Here is a 15,432-nt window from a genome sequence, read left to right as displayed (position 1 = left end):
GTCCTCATTCAACCAGATTTCTGTAACTGCTATAACTTTGAACTTTCACTTCAGTAATCTTTTTGAGTGTGAATGTTTGAATTTATAGTGTCCTTATATGAGAATTTCAAGGTCATTGAAGAAGATAATGTTGAAAACTGAAGTGCTTGGCTGGAATCCAGATTTGGTTTTCAAAAAAGAATGTTCGAATAAGCCAAACAAGAACTACTAACTGCTAAACTGTACAAGGTATATTGCATTTGTTATGTGAGATTCTAGTTAGAATGCCTATACTAAGTAAGGTGTTGTTGAGCATTTTTTTATGTTGCTGGGTTCTGACTCTGAGACCAAACAAATAGTAATTCTGAATAATTACTTAAAAAAGCATTCAATTAATTTGCTGCTTTTTGATGCTGTTGGTGCTGTTGGCAGCCTGAACCATTTAATCTGAGCAAAACGGTAATTGCTTGAACAAACACTTAATGACTTCACTTGCAAGACCAAGAATATGCAAGTTTTGTGTATTTGTTGTTTTAAAAAAAACTGCTTTTTATCAAATCAAAACATTTTAAAAAATGCACCTCATGCAATGAATTAGTTTGGATTGCAGTACAGTGTAATTGTTGCATAGATAAACATGACATCAATTCTGCACAAGTGAGATTTTGGCTTGGGAGTGGACAAAGTTCACTTGTATATGACTTTTACAATGCTTTGGAAGCCTAATTTGTGCTCTCTCTCCACTTTTCCAAAATGAATTTAAACATAAAAGAAGATTGCAAGAGTTTGTTTTAGATATGAATAGATAAGAAAGTGGAAAGAGGGGAGATTGGACCACTTGAAAATGAGGATGGAGAAGTAGTAATGGGGAACCAAGAAATGGCGGAGGAGCTGAAAAAGTACTTGGCATGCCAGAACTTTGAGAGTCAGGGGGCAGAAATGAGTGTAGTGACCATCATGAAGGAGAAGATAGATAAATGACTTGAATTAGATTACATCCCAGAGTGAGAGGAGATTCTGGAGGCATTGGTGGTGATCTTTCAGGAATTCAGTGGAGTCGGAGAGGGTCCCAGAACAGTAGAAAATGGCTACTGTGACAGCCCTGTTGAAGGAAAGAGTGAAGCAGAAGATGTGAAACCAATTAGCCTGATCTCAGTCACTGGTAAAATATTAGAGCCTATTATAAAGGATGACAGTGCGGAGTACTTAGTGCAGTTTTTTTTTAAAGAGCTGAGTCAGCATGCCTGACAAATCTGTTTTCAATTCTTTGAGGAGGGAGTGAGCAAGTTAGACAAAGGAGAGTCAATGGATATGATCTATTTTGGATTTCCAGAAAGCATTTGACAGGATTCTGCACAGGATCGGACAGCAGGAAGTTATGTCAGGTAAGAGCCTATGGTGTGAGAGGCAAGATGCTGTTATGGATAGACGATTGGCTGATAAGAGTCAGAATAAAGTGTTTTTTTTTCATGTGGCAGCCGCTGGCTCGTGGAGTTCTGCAGGGGTCAGTTTTGGGACCGCAACTATTTACGTTACATATGAACAATCTGGATGAAGCAACTGAAGGCATGGGATATCTCTGATATCTTGGACTTGGGAGTCCTAATTCCAGTTTCTCTGAAGGTTAATGTACAAGTTCAGTTGGCAGTTCGGAAAGCAGGTGGAATGTTAGCATTCATTTTGAGATTGCAAGGATACGAGCAGGCATGTACTACTGAGATGAGAGAAGGCTCTGCGCAGACCACATTTAGAAACATTGTGATCAGTTTTAAACCCCATATCTAAGGATGGATGTGCTGGCCTTGGAGGCAGTCGAGGAGAGGTTGACAAAAATGATGCTGGAGATGAAGGGCTTGTTATGAGATGTAGCTGAGGACTCGGAGTCTGTAATTGATTGAATTTAGACAGATTGGTTGGGGTGGGGGGGGCTGGATTTGATTGAAAATTACAGAATACTGAGAGGCCGGGATAGAGTGGATACGGAGAAGGTGTAGACGGGTCTCTGATCCAAGGGCACAACCTCAGAGTCAAGCAAAGAACTTGTAGAACTGAGCTGAGGAGTAACGATGATTCTGCGAAACTCGTTGTCCCAGAAGATTGTGGAGGCCCATGTAATTGAGTGTATTTAACATAGAGGTTATTGATGAGTAAGGGCATCAATGGTTTCAGAGCGAAGGCAGAGATTGGGTGTGAAAACCATATCAGCCATGATCGAATGGTGGAACAGACTCCTAATTCTGCAACTTTTTCTTGTGGCCTGAAATTCTCTCCACACTAATTTGATTCGCCAACACACAGGTCCCAGATGAAGTCCATCCCAAACCGTTCCTTTCTTCCAATTCAAATACTGTTGCCCCATAAATTAAAACTCATTTCACCCACTCCTATTTTGAACCATGCAATTTACTACATTTACACAATGCCAATTGGTCAGTGGCTCGGGTAGCAATTCTGGCACTATTACCTTGGAGGTTCTGTTTTTTAACTTTAGCTCCTAATTTTTAAACATTCTGTCAGCAGAACCTCCTTTCAAGCCCAATCAGTGCTGTTAGACCCAGTGCAGCCAGACACGTGGATACTTCCCATCCCTTTTTACTTCTAAAAGGCTAGAAATACTTAGCCAACTGACCAGTCAGATGCTTTCCCTGCACTTTCTTCACATTGTATTTTGTGATGTCCCTCCGTTATTCATCTCCATGCCACAAGGCCTCTTGATCCACATTTATCCTGCCCCACTTGCATTGCGACTTTCAGGGTTGACCGTAAACATCGACTTTCATCACCTCTGTACCAAATTCCCACTTTAAACCAAATTCTGGTCTAATCATTTGACTGTTGTTAGAATCCTCATGTTTTCATTACTTGCAACCAACAATTATGTAAAAATAATGAGCTGAGAGTTGAAAGTGACCTTTGGGGATCTGTGATCAGGTTAGTGTTTTGTTTTTGGAAGAAGGAACAAACAACCTGGTACTTGCCCTGGAAGTTAATTACAAGTTGATTGTCATTCAGAGAGCACTGAAAATATTTAGGTTTTGGGGATACAAACTTGAGTATAGTGCATGTTAAGAGGGGGCATCCCAGGGAAGCTAGTCTTGTAACTTTTTTTTTGTCAGAAGGATTGTGTCTTCCAAAGCTCCAGGATGGAGGTGTTGGCTGTCCGATTATCTTCTTGAGCAATTTATTGGAAGCTTAGCAAATAGAATCTCAGTTGTAAGAATTAAACGAATATTTCTCCAAGCTGACTGGAAGGTATTTGCATTGACCAGTGTCTTCAGAAATCAAGCAAAACCCAATCCTATGTGTCCTGTGATGTTGTGCATCATGGAAACTGGTTAAATGAACTTTTATTTGAAAGTTTTTTCTTCAACTTATCCCTTAACAGTGTGTGTTTATGTCTGTCTGTGCTGGTTTGATGCTTCCTTTACTTTCCAGCCTCCTGATTTCTGCTAAACTTTGGCATGTAAGGCAAATGGCACTGGGTAGGCTTTGCAGAATCATGAATTACTTCTTGATCAACGTGTAATGTGGCCTTGCCCCTATGGATAGTCCCTCGTCCTACCCAGCCATTTATTAATCGAGAAATGTTGAGTTGAACAAATTAAATCTTTGTCAACCAATGTTGCTCGATCAAGCTTGGGCCCAATCCTTTTATTACAGTCACTGGTAACTGAACCAACTGCTACTCATAAGAGGCGAGAACTGAAGTTGTACTTTTAAATCTGTCGGGGTTCCCTGACAGCCTGGCTGAGGTAAAGTATGAACCTAACAGTTGGAATCCAAAGTGAATTTTTGTGAAGACTGATACAGCTGCAATGGCAATGACCTCCATTATAGCTGGGTAACCTTTTAACCAGATGTTTATTTTGGTTCTGATTTGGATGTTGCTAAGAAATTTAGCCCCCCACCCCCACCCCTACCCCACCGACCAAAAACCAGCTGAAGTAGGATTTTGCAGAGTGCACACTCTCCTGGATAATAGCCTATAAGTTCTCGTAGTGAATTCAGGCTGAGGTGGGATTTTTGAGTCTGCATTTTGGCAGCAACTACAATGGCCTGCTGGCCCAGATCCTCGCAAATTTTAATCGCTAGGCTGAGGCTTGGCTTCGATTTGAGGTTTGGCTGTGGCCTGACTTAGGGTGCTTCTGTTTGGCATATGCCTTGCTGAGGGTGTCCACTTCTATCAGTATATCATGTAATTCTTAAGCTCCACATGCTGCATTTTCTAACAGCAATGTCAGTTGTAATGTCTGTTAGAAGTTGAGTTGAGCTTCCGATAGTAGGTGCCTTTGCATTGTCGCATCATTAATCCCACAGTGTCTCAGCATCTCACTTAAGGTTAAACCAAAATCATGTGCTTCTGCCAGTCGTCTTAACCTCGTCAAAAAAAACCCGACATGCACTCCCTTTGTTCTTGAACTGCTGAATAAAACTGATTGTGTCTCCGAGTTAGAGGAATTATGTAATATTTTATCTGTCAACTATTGAAAGGTTTCACTATCTGGTGCCTCTGGGAAAGTTAGGCTTCTAATAATTGTAAAAACTGTGAGTCCACATGCTGTTCGGATAATTATTCATGGCTTTTCATCTGGCCCAATGTCATTTTTCTGGGGAAAAAAAAACCTCATTCATTCCACATGCTGGGCCCATGTCTGGCAGGATCAATCAGGTCAAGCTTCCCAAATAGCACCAGAATACCAGAAATGTTTACCTGAACTCAAAAATGACTGGCATGAAAGAGTGTCTTCAGGGCTGTGTTATTCTCTCTGCTACTGGAATGACTCTGCGAAAGCCAATATTCCATTACCAAGTCATCATTTAATTACTGGCTCTTTGAGCAGTACCCCAACACTTCTGTTTATATTTGTCAGCTAGGACTCTCTGATTGCATCAGATTAATACCCCCAATCAGGGAGCTCCTATTCTGAGATCCATCTGCCTGACCTCATTCCAATCTTTACATTCATCGTGAATGTAAAGCGCTCAAGCACAGTTTCAGAAACATTGTTATTTTGGCTCACTTACTGCCAATTTGCACCAACAGAGAATCTAATCACCTCTGTTTGCCCATTAAATGACATTACCATCACTGAGTCTGTCACTGTGTACATCTTCAAGGACACGTTGACAAGAGACTTAGTGCTTATATGGTTTCAAGAGTAAGTCAGAAAGGCTGAGAATTGTGAAGCAGGTAATTTGCCTCAATGAATGAAGATCATATATAATTCACAAGTCAGGCGTGTGATGGAATACTCAGCACTTGCCTGGATTAATGCAGCTTCAACAACACTCAAACCTGAGAGTCCAGGACACTGTAGGCTGCTTAATCAATAGTCCATCTATCCCTTTGATATTTTGTCCTACTCCCACTAGTGGACAGTGGCCACCATTTGTCTCAAAACAGAGGATGCATTGCGGCAACTTACCAGGGTACATTTGCAAGCACCTTCTGAATCCACAACCTCAACCACCTGAAAGGAAAGGGTAGCAGAGAACATCATAATTTGTAAGTTCCTGTTCAAGCCACACAATCAAGCCAGACTTCATGCTATGTTGCTATTTGTTCAATGTCACTAATATCGTGGAGTTCACTTTCAGGTAGCACTGGGTGTATCTGTAGTTGGTGATGAGCTACAGTTATTCCAGAAGGCTGTTTCATACCACTTCTAAAAGGGCAATTTTGTATGTACAGAAACTGCTGGTCTTACTAGGAAGACTCCGATCCCACAAAAAAAATCAGAAAGGTCTCTCATTTTAAGAGTGAAATCAATTCGACAGTTTTCTTGGTAATGCATCAAAAACAGTATGAGAGCAGTAGTAGACTGCTCAGTGTTAACTGAAATTGTATCTAATCTTGGACTATCAATTCCACTTAGTCCCCGGCTCCCCAAACACTTGGATTTCCTGAGAGTCTAAAATTTTAACCAGGCCTTAAATATATTCAGTGATAGAATATCAATAATTCTCTCATGTTGACAATTGAAGATTCACTACGTTTCCTCTTCTCATATCTAAATGTTTCTTTGTATGGGAGGATGTAGATTAATTTTTGAAAAATAAGTTATATAGGCTCTTTAAAGAATAAACTTGTTTGACGTGTACCAAGTCCAAGCATGAGACTATTCAGATTGCTCCACACACAGTTGCAATGGACTGATAGCCCTTTGGTGCAACAGTGCAATGAATTACTCTTGTCTGAGTTGCAGTTTACTTGGCCTCCCACCACTGGATAACTCTCTCTAATTTTCTTTCTCACCATCACCCCTCCATCAGCATATGCAGCCTTGAAGAAGGGTACCAGGACTTGAAAAATTAACATTTTTTTCCACAGATGCTGCCGGATGTGTATCCAATACATTTCCATGTTAAAAAAAAAAGTCCAGGAAAATCCGGTCTACTAGTTCACCTTTATCTACCTAACTACTACATCCATACCAAACTCTCATTGTTTGTAGTTCTGAGGAGAGGTTGTTGAAATTGATTTACTTCTGTTTTGGGTGCAAAGATAAGTACATATGTCATATATACTTAAGTTACATCGTTAAACATTAGCCTTATCTTGGTCGATATACTATGTTAAAATGGGGATAATTATGGAAGTTATTAGCTTGCAGCTGTATTACTCCACCAGGTGAGTTCCAGATGAACTGTAGTGTTGAAGACTTTGCTTTTCTGGTGTTTTATTGAAAGATTAGGAATTCACAGAACCTGATCAGAACTGGTCTTTGAATAGTTAGTTGTCAAATCATATATTTATGAAAGAAATATCTGCTGAGCTTCTTTGATTTGGCAATCTGATCACTTTGGAAAGACATCATTGAGCTAAAAGCCAGGCAATAACCATCTCCAAGAGGAGACCATGTCTGTGCTGCCCCTTGACATGTAATGGCATTACCATTTGTGAATCCCAGATTTCCAACATCTTGGGGGTTACCATGGAGCAGAAACTCAACTGGGCTCACGATATGAATACAGTGGCTACAAGAGCAGGTCAGAGGCTAGGAATACTGTTGTGAGTAAGTCACTACTTGACTCCCAAAACCCTGTCCACCATCGACAAAGCACGAGTCAGACCTCTGATAGGATACTCCCCACTTGCCTGGATGAGTGCAGATCCAACAACACTCAAGCAGCTTGATACCATTCAGGACAAAGCAGGCCGTTTGATGCACATCACATCCAGAAGCATCCACTCCCTCCACAACCATTGTAACAATGTGTACTGTCTACAAGATGCATTGCAGAAAATTCCCAAAGATGCGCCCACTGCACCTTCCAAACTCATTACAACTTCCATCTAGAAGGGCAAGGGCAGTAGCTATCAGGGAACACCACCAACTGCAAGTTCTCCTTAAAGCCACTCACCATCCTGACTTGGAACGTATCGTTATTGCTTCACTGTTGGGTCAAAATCCTGGAGTTCCCTAATGTAATCATGGGTCCACCTGCAGCATATGGACTGCAATGGTCAAGAAGGTAGTTCACAATGGCTTTCTCCAGGGCACCTAGGGGCAGGGAATAAATGCCAGCAAAGCCCAGGTCCCATGGGAGAATTAAAAAGAAAACCAACTTCATAGACTCGAACAATCCATTCCTCTTGGAAATAATTTATTTTACTATGCTGTCTGTCTTGTCGGCCAGCTATGTGTGTCATGGAATTTTTTTTTAGAAGTAGTCATTTTAAATCATCTGTTTGTTACATGTGGTTAATGATAGATTGCATTAAACTACCTTATTTGTTATGGCAGAGAGGAAGCATGTTCAACTATACAGCCTTGCTGTCACTGGATTAGCGAAACAATAATATTAAAGCACGCAATAAGCCTTAAATTTGTTCAGTTGTTCCAAACCAGACTTTGCAAATATTCCTGACCAGACTTTGCAAATAACAGATCTTGGACACCAAATGTATAATTTAAACATAAATAAACAATTTATTATTAACAATATAACTTCATCAGAACACAGATAAATGACATGGCAATCTATTTAGATTTATGATCTTGGCCCAATCTTCTTTATGAGAGACTGTTGGATTATATTTAGAGACACAGTTGAAAGATAATTTTTTAAAAAAACGTATCATTTACCAGTTTGATAAACCCGTTTCAACACTGAATACCAGGTCTTGGATAATGGGTTCTATTATAGACAGATATGATTGTTTACCTTCCGTGAAATCCAAAGTTAATGATCAATGTAAACAGCTTCTGCAGACCTCTGAAGATTTGTGCTTTTTTTTTACAGATTGGCATTCCTTTCTCAGAACTTTAAACAAGTCAATGACTGCAGAATAATTGGAGAATGATAATCCCAGTCAAGAAGCTTCCAAAACAAAACTGCCTCTTGTTCAGAACAGTCAAACAGTTCAACCAAATTTTTCCTGTTCTTTTTTGCTTGCATCATTCTTTGTGGATGGCTGCCCAACATCAGTCCTCCCTTCATTTGACCGATTTGAAATCCAACGAACTGCCAGTCCCTGACAACATTTCTATGTCAAATCGTCTGCAGTGCCCTTAGATCATTAACTGGGAACTAACTTAGATGATCTTTCCAGGCCAGTTCCCAAGAAACAATATCTGCTTTTGTTCTCTTTTGTTTTAATATAACAGCAGACTGGTCAAAGTTCAATTCTCAACTTAAACTCTCAGTTCCACAACTGAGAAAACTACAAGAAAAATAGTGATGGTCTCAACATGTTGCAGAGGTAGGAATGTGTCAGTTGAAATTCTCTCAAAAAAAGCTAATCTGGAACCCTACTTTACACTTTTTTTCAACATGTCTGAAAAGTTCATTTGATGGTTGTGGGAATGTTGAATATTGCAGTGTTCAGAACCTTGAATGAATGAGATATTGAAACAGCCTTTGCCTGTGTTCAGAAAAACAAAGCATTTGGATTTTGGCTGATCTATATGTGAATATCACACTTTTTTTTAATGCCAGTGAAAGACCAACAAGAGAGAATCCCGTCATCTCCCCATGACAGTCAAGACCATATTATCACTGTTCTTCCATCCTCAAAATGCTGAGGCTTAGTATTGACCAGAAGCCTAACTGCTGTTTCAGTACGCTGCTTACAAAGAAAAGGTCAGAGATTGGGAATTCTGCAGTGCATAACGCTTTCTTAGCTCTAAAGTTTGTTCACCATGTCCACGGTAGAATTTAGGAGTATGAGGGAATCCTCTGCACTTGCCTAAATGTTTGTAGCTCCAACAACTCTCAACAAGCGATTTCTTAATATTATGTTGAGTGATTCAAATTGTTTGAAGACCACTATCTGTGATGCTAGTTGAAATAGATTATTCACCTGGTAAATGTGAGTAGATGTTTATCTTGCCTTCCCGTACCCAATATGTCTGATCAAACAAGGGACTGCATAGATCTTAACGAACATTACTACTTTTTACATGATGGGGAATTGAGTCAAGGCAATTGTCCAAGGGGAAATCAGATTTTTGCACTGTGCCATGGTGGCCCAGAGCCTTGGAGTATTAATGATCTTAATAATGGAACATAGGAATCAAAAATCACAGTTGTTGTTTGTCCTCTTGTTTTCTGTCTCAGGTCTCCGCAGTAGATTCTTTGGAGGGGCAGCTGCTGCAGGTCGAAGGATTGAGTGATCTGCGTCTAGAGCTCCACAGCAAGAAATTGAACATGCATTTGGTCCTGATTGACGAATTACACCGCCACCTGTATATTAAGTCCACGAGTCGTGTGGGCAATAAAAGCCGGGACAAAAATAAAATTGGGTCAGTATGAAATGCACTTAGGAAGGAATGAAATAGAAATGGGAACAGAAAAAAAGTCAACTGCATGACACTGAAATAAAATCAGGAATTGTTGGAAATGCACAGCAGGTGCATTTTGCAGATATCGATTTGTAGTTTTGGCATAATGGGATCAAAGTTGAAAAAAATTTACTTTTTCTGTTTTGATGCTAATTGACCTTTGTGTGTTTTGAAGTTGTGTTTTGAGGAGTTGCTGTGAATCTGATTTTTGTTTCATTTTGAGGACAGAAAAGTTATTTGAAAGATTGTCAATGTTTCAGTCATGTTTTTTCAAGAAATTATGTTAGAGTAGTTACAAGTGGTAAGCAGAATCATTCGTAGCTGACAATCTTCTCATAAGAGAATATGCCATCAGATTAGATGTTGAAACTTTATTGCTGGAACAGCACAGCAGGTCAGGCAGCATCCAGGGAACAGGAGATTCGACGTTTCGGGCACAGGCCCTTCTTCAGATTAGATGATCAACTAGTTCAAAATACTAAATATGTTGAATGTCATTTACACAATGCTCTGTATCTGGGAGGACATTTATACTCTGATGATTTAATGCATTTTTCTTATACCAGACCAGCATTTCTTTGGACCTGTGCAGATTGTTATTAGATATCAGCCAACTGTTGAAAGCTTGAGTTGATCTTGATCTTTTTTTCTTGGGAATGGATGTGCAAGGAACTCCTTATAAGTTGCACATATGTTTTCTTCCAGTGGCGTATTAATGATTGTGTACTGGGCTAGCAATCTGGAGGCCCAAGCTAATGCTTTAGTAACATGCAATGCCTTGACATGCCCATTCCCAATCGGGATTGTCTCTGGGCTCTGTGCTTCTTCCTGGAAAAGAAATGACCTGAACCATTTCCAACCTTCACCACCTTTCTCCACCTTGCCAAACATGTCCTTACTTTGAACAACTTCTCCTTTAATGCATTTTACTTTCATCAGCTTGAACGTGTGTGTCCATGGTGGCCCAGTTATGCCTGGTCTTTTTACCAGGTATGTGGAGCATTGCTTATTCCAGTCTAACCTGGGCCTCTACACACAATTGTTTCTCCGGTACATGGATTACATCATGTGATACTCCTCTCTCTTGTCTGGAGTTGGAAAAGTTTATTAATTTCTGTTCCAAATTCTACCCTGTCCTTCACCTTCACCTGGTCCATCTCTTGCTCCTTCCTTCTCTTCCTCAACATCACTGTTTCCCTCTCTGGGGGTAAGCTAGTAACCAGTACAAATCCATGAACTCTGAGCTATCTTTCCTCTGTCAAAGACTTGATTAACTCTCCCAGTTTCTGTGTCTCCATTGCATCTGTTCCAATGATGCCTACTTTTACAAGGGGGCCTCTGAAATGTCCACATTCTTCCTCAATCAAGGGTTTCCCACCACTGTGGTTAATAGGGCCCTCCATAATCTCTCTCCCATCTTTTTCTGTACTTCAGCCGTCATCCTTTCTGTTTGGTTCAACAATGGCGATAGGATCCCCCGGTCCTTAAAGTCCCACCAGCTTCCCTGTCCAAAGGATCATGAGCTGCAATTTCCATCCTGTCCAATGGGAGGCCACCACATATTTCCTTCCCATGTTAGCAATCTGCAAGGACTGTCCTCAGGGACACCTTGATCCACTCCCAACACCACCTCATACTCCTTGGCAACTTCCCAGGAAATCACAAAAAGTGTAACATTTACTTACTCCCTTCTCACTATCCAAGGGTCCAGACATATCTTCCACATGAACCAATGATTTATCTGCACTTTGCTCAATCTAATTTATGATATTTGCTGCTTGCAGTGTGGTCTGCTTTATACTGGGGGGATGAAATGCAGACTGGTCAACTGCTTTGCAAAACAACTGCTTTCTGTCCTCAAATGACTCTGAGCTGCTTATTGTCTGCCATTTCAACACATTACTATGTTCTCTGGCCAACGTCTTGACTCCAGAGTTGCACAGTGCTCCAGTGAAGCTCAGTGCAGGCTGGAAGAACAGCATTTCGTTTTCCACTTGCGGACCTTGCAACCTTCCGGATTGAAAATTGAATTCAAAAATTTTAGGGCCTGGAGCACCTTCTCCCATGTCCTGACACCAACTGCCACACACCAAACCTGTTGTCACATGGGCTTCTGCCAGAAACAACCCATTGTCAGCCACTTATCATTCCCATTTACAGCTCTTGACTCTCCCAGTTTGACCTTTTGAATGCCCAATTTATTTTTTCTCTTCCCTCTCTCTTTCTGTCTGGGCACCATCTCCGCTGTGCATTTACTCTATTTCGCCCACCAACCCCCCACCCCCACTGCCCATCTCACAACTCCAGCATATATACGAACCTTTTCTGAGCTTTAAGCAGATTGAAGGGTCATTGGACCTGAAATGTTAACTTTTCTTTCTCTGCACAGATGCTGCCAGACCTGCTGAGTTTCTTCAGCAATTTCTGTTTTTTGTGATTTTGAGCATCTGCTGTTCTGCTCTTTTTGGTTGAGTACTTGCAGGAGTTTTCAAATCCCACGACAGCATTTAATATAAATTTCATTTAATGTAATTTTAGAATTCAAAGCAAATCTCAGTCATAATCATGGAGTTCAGTGATTATCATTGAATGACATTGGTGAATGCATGAGTTTTCAGTAAAGGAAATCTGCTATCCTTACCTGGCCTGGCTTACAGGCAGCTCCAATTCCAGAAAATGGGTTGAATCAACTGCTTGCTGAAATGGCCAAGCAAGCCACTCTATAAAGTGCGTTAAAGTTGGGCAATAAAATACTGGCTGTACCAGTGATGCTGAAGTCCCTGCAAAGAATAAAGAAAATAACTAAGGTCACTTAGGCAGGCTATCGGCTTGTCAGGGAATCGGGGATTTTGGAAGGTGGCTGAGAAATGGAGTTAATGCCCAAAGATTAGCACTGATTATCTTAGCGGATGGAGTAGACTTCAGGGTCTGTATTGGGGAGGGATTTTTAAAGAGGAATTGGAGTCTCTTGTTCAGTAATGCAAGTCAGTTTTTATTTTGAGCTCCTCTGCCACACTTGGGAGAGGCCAGAGATTGCTCTGAAACTAGTTTTCATGTGGGGCCCATTTACCCTCTTAATTAGAGCTCAATTGGAGGCTCGTGACACTCTTTCTTTGCAAATAAGGTAATGGATATTTATAGATACTACATTACAATGGTTCCATTCAACATTGACATTAGTCCTTGCCACATCCCTTCTGACTTGCACATCCTGTCCTGTGAATATATGATTAATGATTGACAGCTTCATGGTCCACCTTGGTCCGCCCATCTTCTTGTGATGTTTACTACGTCCCTTATCACCTGTCTTTGGGCTCTTTGGATTATTGACCATAGCCTAATACCGATTGTTATGTTCCTTTCTAGACATTTGTCAGATGCATCGTATATTTGCTTGTCACAAATGACTTCTCAAATTCAGTCATGTAATTCATATCCCATGCTGATCTTAGTACAGAAGATTAGAAAGGATGTTAATTTCTTCTAATTTTTATAATATTTGTAATATCAGCTCTAAGGTTAAGTTAGAAATAGTTAAACCTAATATTCTGATTCTGTGACAAGGCTAACAATTTAAGGAACAGCTTACCTCTTGCGTTACTGGTGAAGTTGTAGTTGTTTATTCTCTTTGTCATGGTGACCCTGTTTTAAAACTGTTTCTGTCTTCCCTTTGCTTGGTTGTTTGTCTCTTTGTACTCTTGAGGTTGTTTTGTTGATACCTTTTTGTTGTTCTAATCTTCTTGCTGAAGGAGAAGAAGTTTCTTCAGTGGTGTTTATCAAAACTAGTCTCTGCAGCCAAGGCGTGCTGCCTTCAAAACATAAATTCCTTCGCATCTAATAAATATAAACTTCTTGTATGAATATGTACTCTAACATGTAATTATAATTACTTAAAAAGCCTCATCTCAGGTACGCCAAGCTTTCCCTTTATATTTCATACAGAAATCAGTAATCTCAAATCAGATGGTTTTCATCTGACTTGTCTTATCAGAGCCTTACTGTTCGCATTCTAGTCCCATCTTATGAAGACTGAGGCATTTTGTTGTCTGGCTGAAGGCCAGGATTTGAGCAATATGAAATGCTACATCATCTAAAATGTCATGTTTCTGTGTTAGTTAAATAGCTATTTTATCATATTCAACCACTGGCAATTACAACAGACTGTATGGTCAAATCCTGGTCTTTTCTCATAGTCTTAAGTGAAGCTTTGCAACCCTCTCAAAGTCTGAGATCATGGAAAACCAAGCATGTGTTTGACTAGCACCCCATTCACTCCTTCCTGTACTGTTTGGAAATGGCAGTAGTGTGTACATTGCAGCATACCCTGTCAGCAACGGCCAAGGCTCCTTGCAGTGGTACCTCCCTATTATGGACCAGGCCTGACTCCCTTAAAACATTTTTAAGCAGGTAGCGCACACTGTAACTTTACTATTTGTCTCAGTTAAGTGTACAGTGGATATTCCTGGAGTGAATTAGCTGGTCCAACTGCCACGTTTTAAGCAAATAGAATTTATTAACAAAATTATGGAATGAAGTTAATTGTTGTTTTAAGTCTGTCCAAGAGAAAGGCTGCAGTAGTGAGTATAGTGGATTCTTTCTTGATTATATGTTTTTGGAGATAAGTCTCTTGATTAAACTTAAATTAATAGCTATGGCTTATATTTTAACCTGGGGCAGTGTTTGTAGAGGAATAAGACAGTGTGACTTTCTGGGTCTGTAGATTGTGAAGGAGCAAAAATGGCCTTTGCAGTGATATGTACTTCTTGTCAGATGTGGAAGTTTAAAGAGAGTTGAAGGCTTACTGCAGATTATATCTGCCATAAATGTTGTTGGATGCGAATCTTATCAGATCGAGTGGATCGGTTGGAGAGACAGATAGAAGCGATGAGGAATTTGCAACAGCAACAGTATGTGATGGATGGCAGTTACAGGAAGGGGGGAAAGTCTCAGATACAGTCATATAGATGGGGTTAACTCAGGGAAGGGTAAGAGAGGTAGGCAGCTAGTGCAGGAGTCTTTTGTAGATGTCCCCATTTCAAACAGGTATGCTGTTTTGGAAAATGTAGGGAGTTATGGATTCTCAGGGGAAAGTAGCACCAACAGCCAAGATTGTGGTATTGAGACTGGCTCTAATGCAACGAGGGGTACGTCGGCTTCCAAGAGATCAATTGTGTTAGGGGATTCTGTAATCAGAGGTACAGACAGACGTTTCTGTGGCCAGGAGAGAAAAAGCAGAATGGTGTGTTGTTTCCCTGGTGCCAGGATCAAGGATGTCTCAGAGGGTGCAGAATGTTCTCACGGGGGAGAGGGGCCAGTAGGAGGTCATTATCCACATTGGAACCAACGACATCGGAAGGGAAAAGGTTGAGATTCTGAAGGGAGATTACAGCGAATTAGGCAGAAATTTAAAAAGGAGGTTCTCGAGGGTAGTAATATCTGGATTACCCCCAGTGCTACGAGCTAGTGAGGGCAGGAATAGGAGGATAGAGCAGATGAATGCATGGCTGATGAGCTGGTGTATGGGAGAAGGATTCACATTTTTGGATCATTGGAATCTCTTTTGGGGTAAACGTGACCTGTACAAGAAGGACGGATTGCACCTAAATTGGAAGGGGACTAATATACTGGCAGGGAAATTTGCTCGAACTGCTTGGGAGGATTTAAA

General features: G+C 40.6%; 1 protein-coding gene across 2 annotated transcripts in view; it reads left to right on the top strand.

Annotated features, from left to right (window-relative positions):
- Window positions 1-15,432, top strand: part of exoc4 (exocyst complex component 4) — a 571,126-nt gene that overhangs the window by 25,224 nt on the left and 530,470 nt on the right. For both annotated transcript variants that reach the window (XM_043714034.1, XM_043714035.1), the window contains exon 3: window positions 9,544-9,728. In XM_043714034.1, coding sequence (XP_043569969.1) covers window positions 9,544-9,728 — 185 coding nt within the window. The remainder of the gene's footprint in view (window positions 1-9,543; window positions 9,729-15,432) is intronic.

The sequence above is a fragment of the Chiloscyllium plagiosum genome, chromosome 23 (assembly GCF_004010195.1).
Source record: "Chiloscyllium plagiosum isolate BGI_BamShark_2017 chromosome 23, ASM401019v2, whole genome shotgun sequence".
In the NCBI taxonomy this organism is placed as follows: Eukaryota; Metazoa; Chordata; class Chondrichthyes; order Orectolobiformes; family Hemiscylliidae; genus Chiloscyllium; species Chiloscyllium plagiosum.
This window is presented reverse-complemented; position numbering and strand designations above follow the sequence as displayed.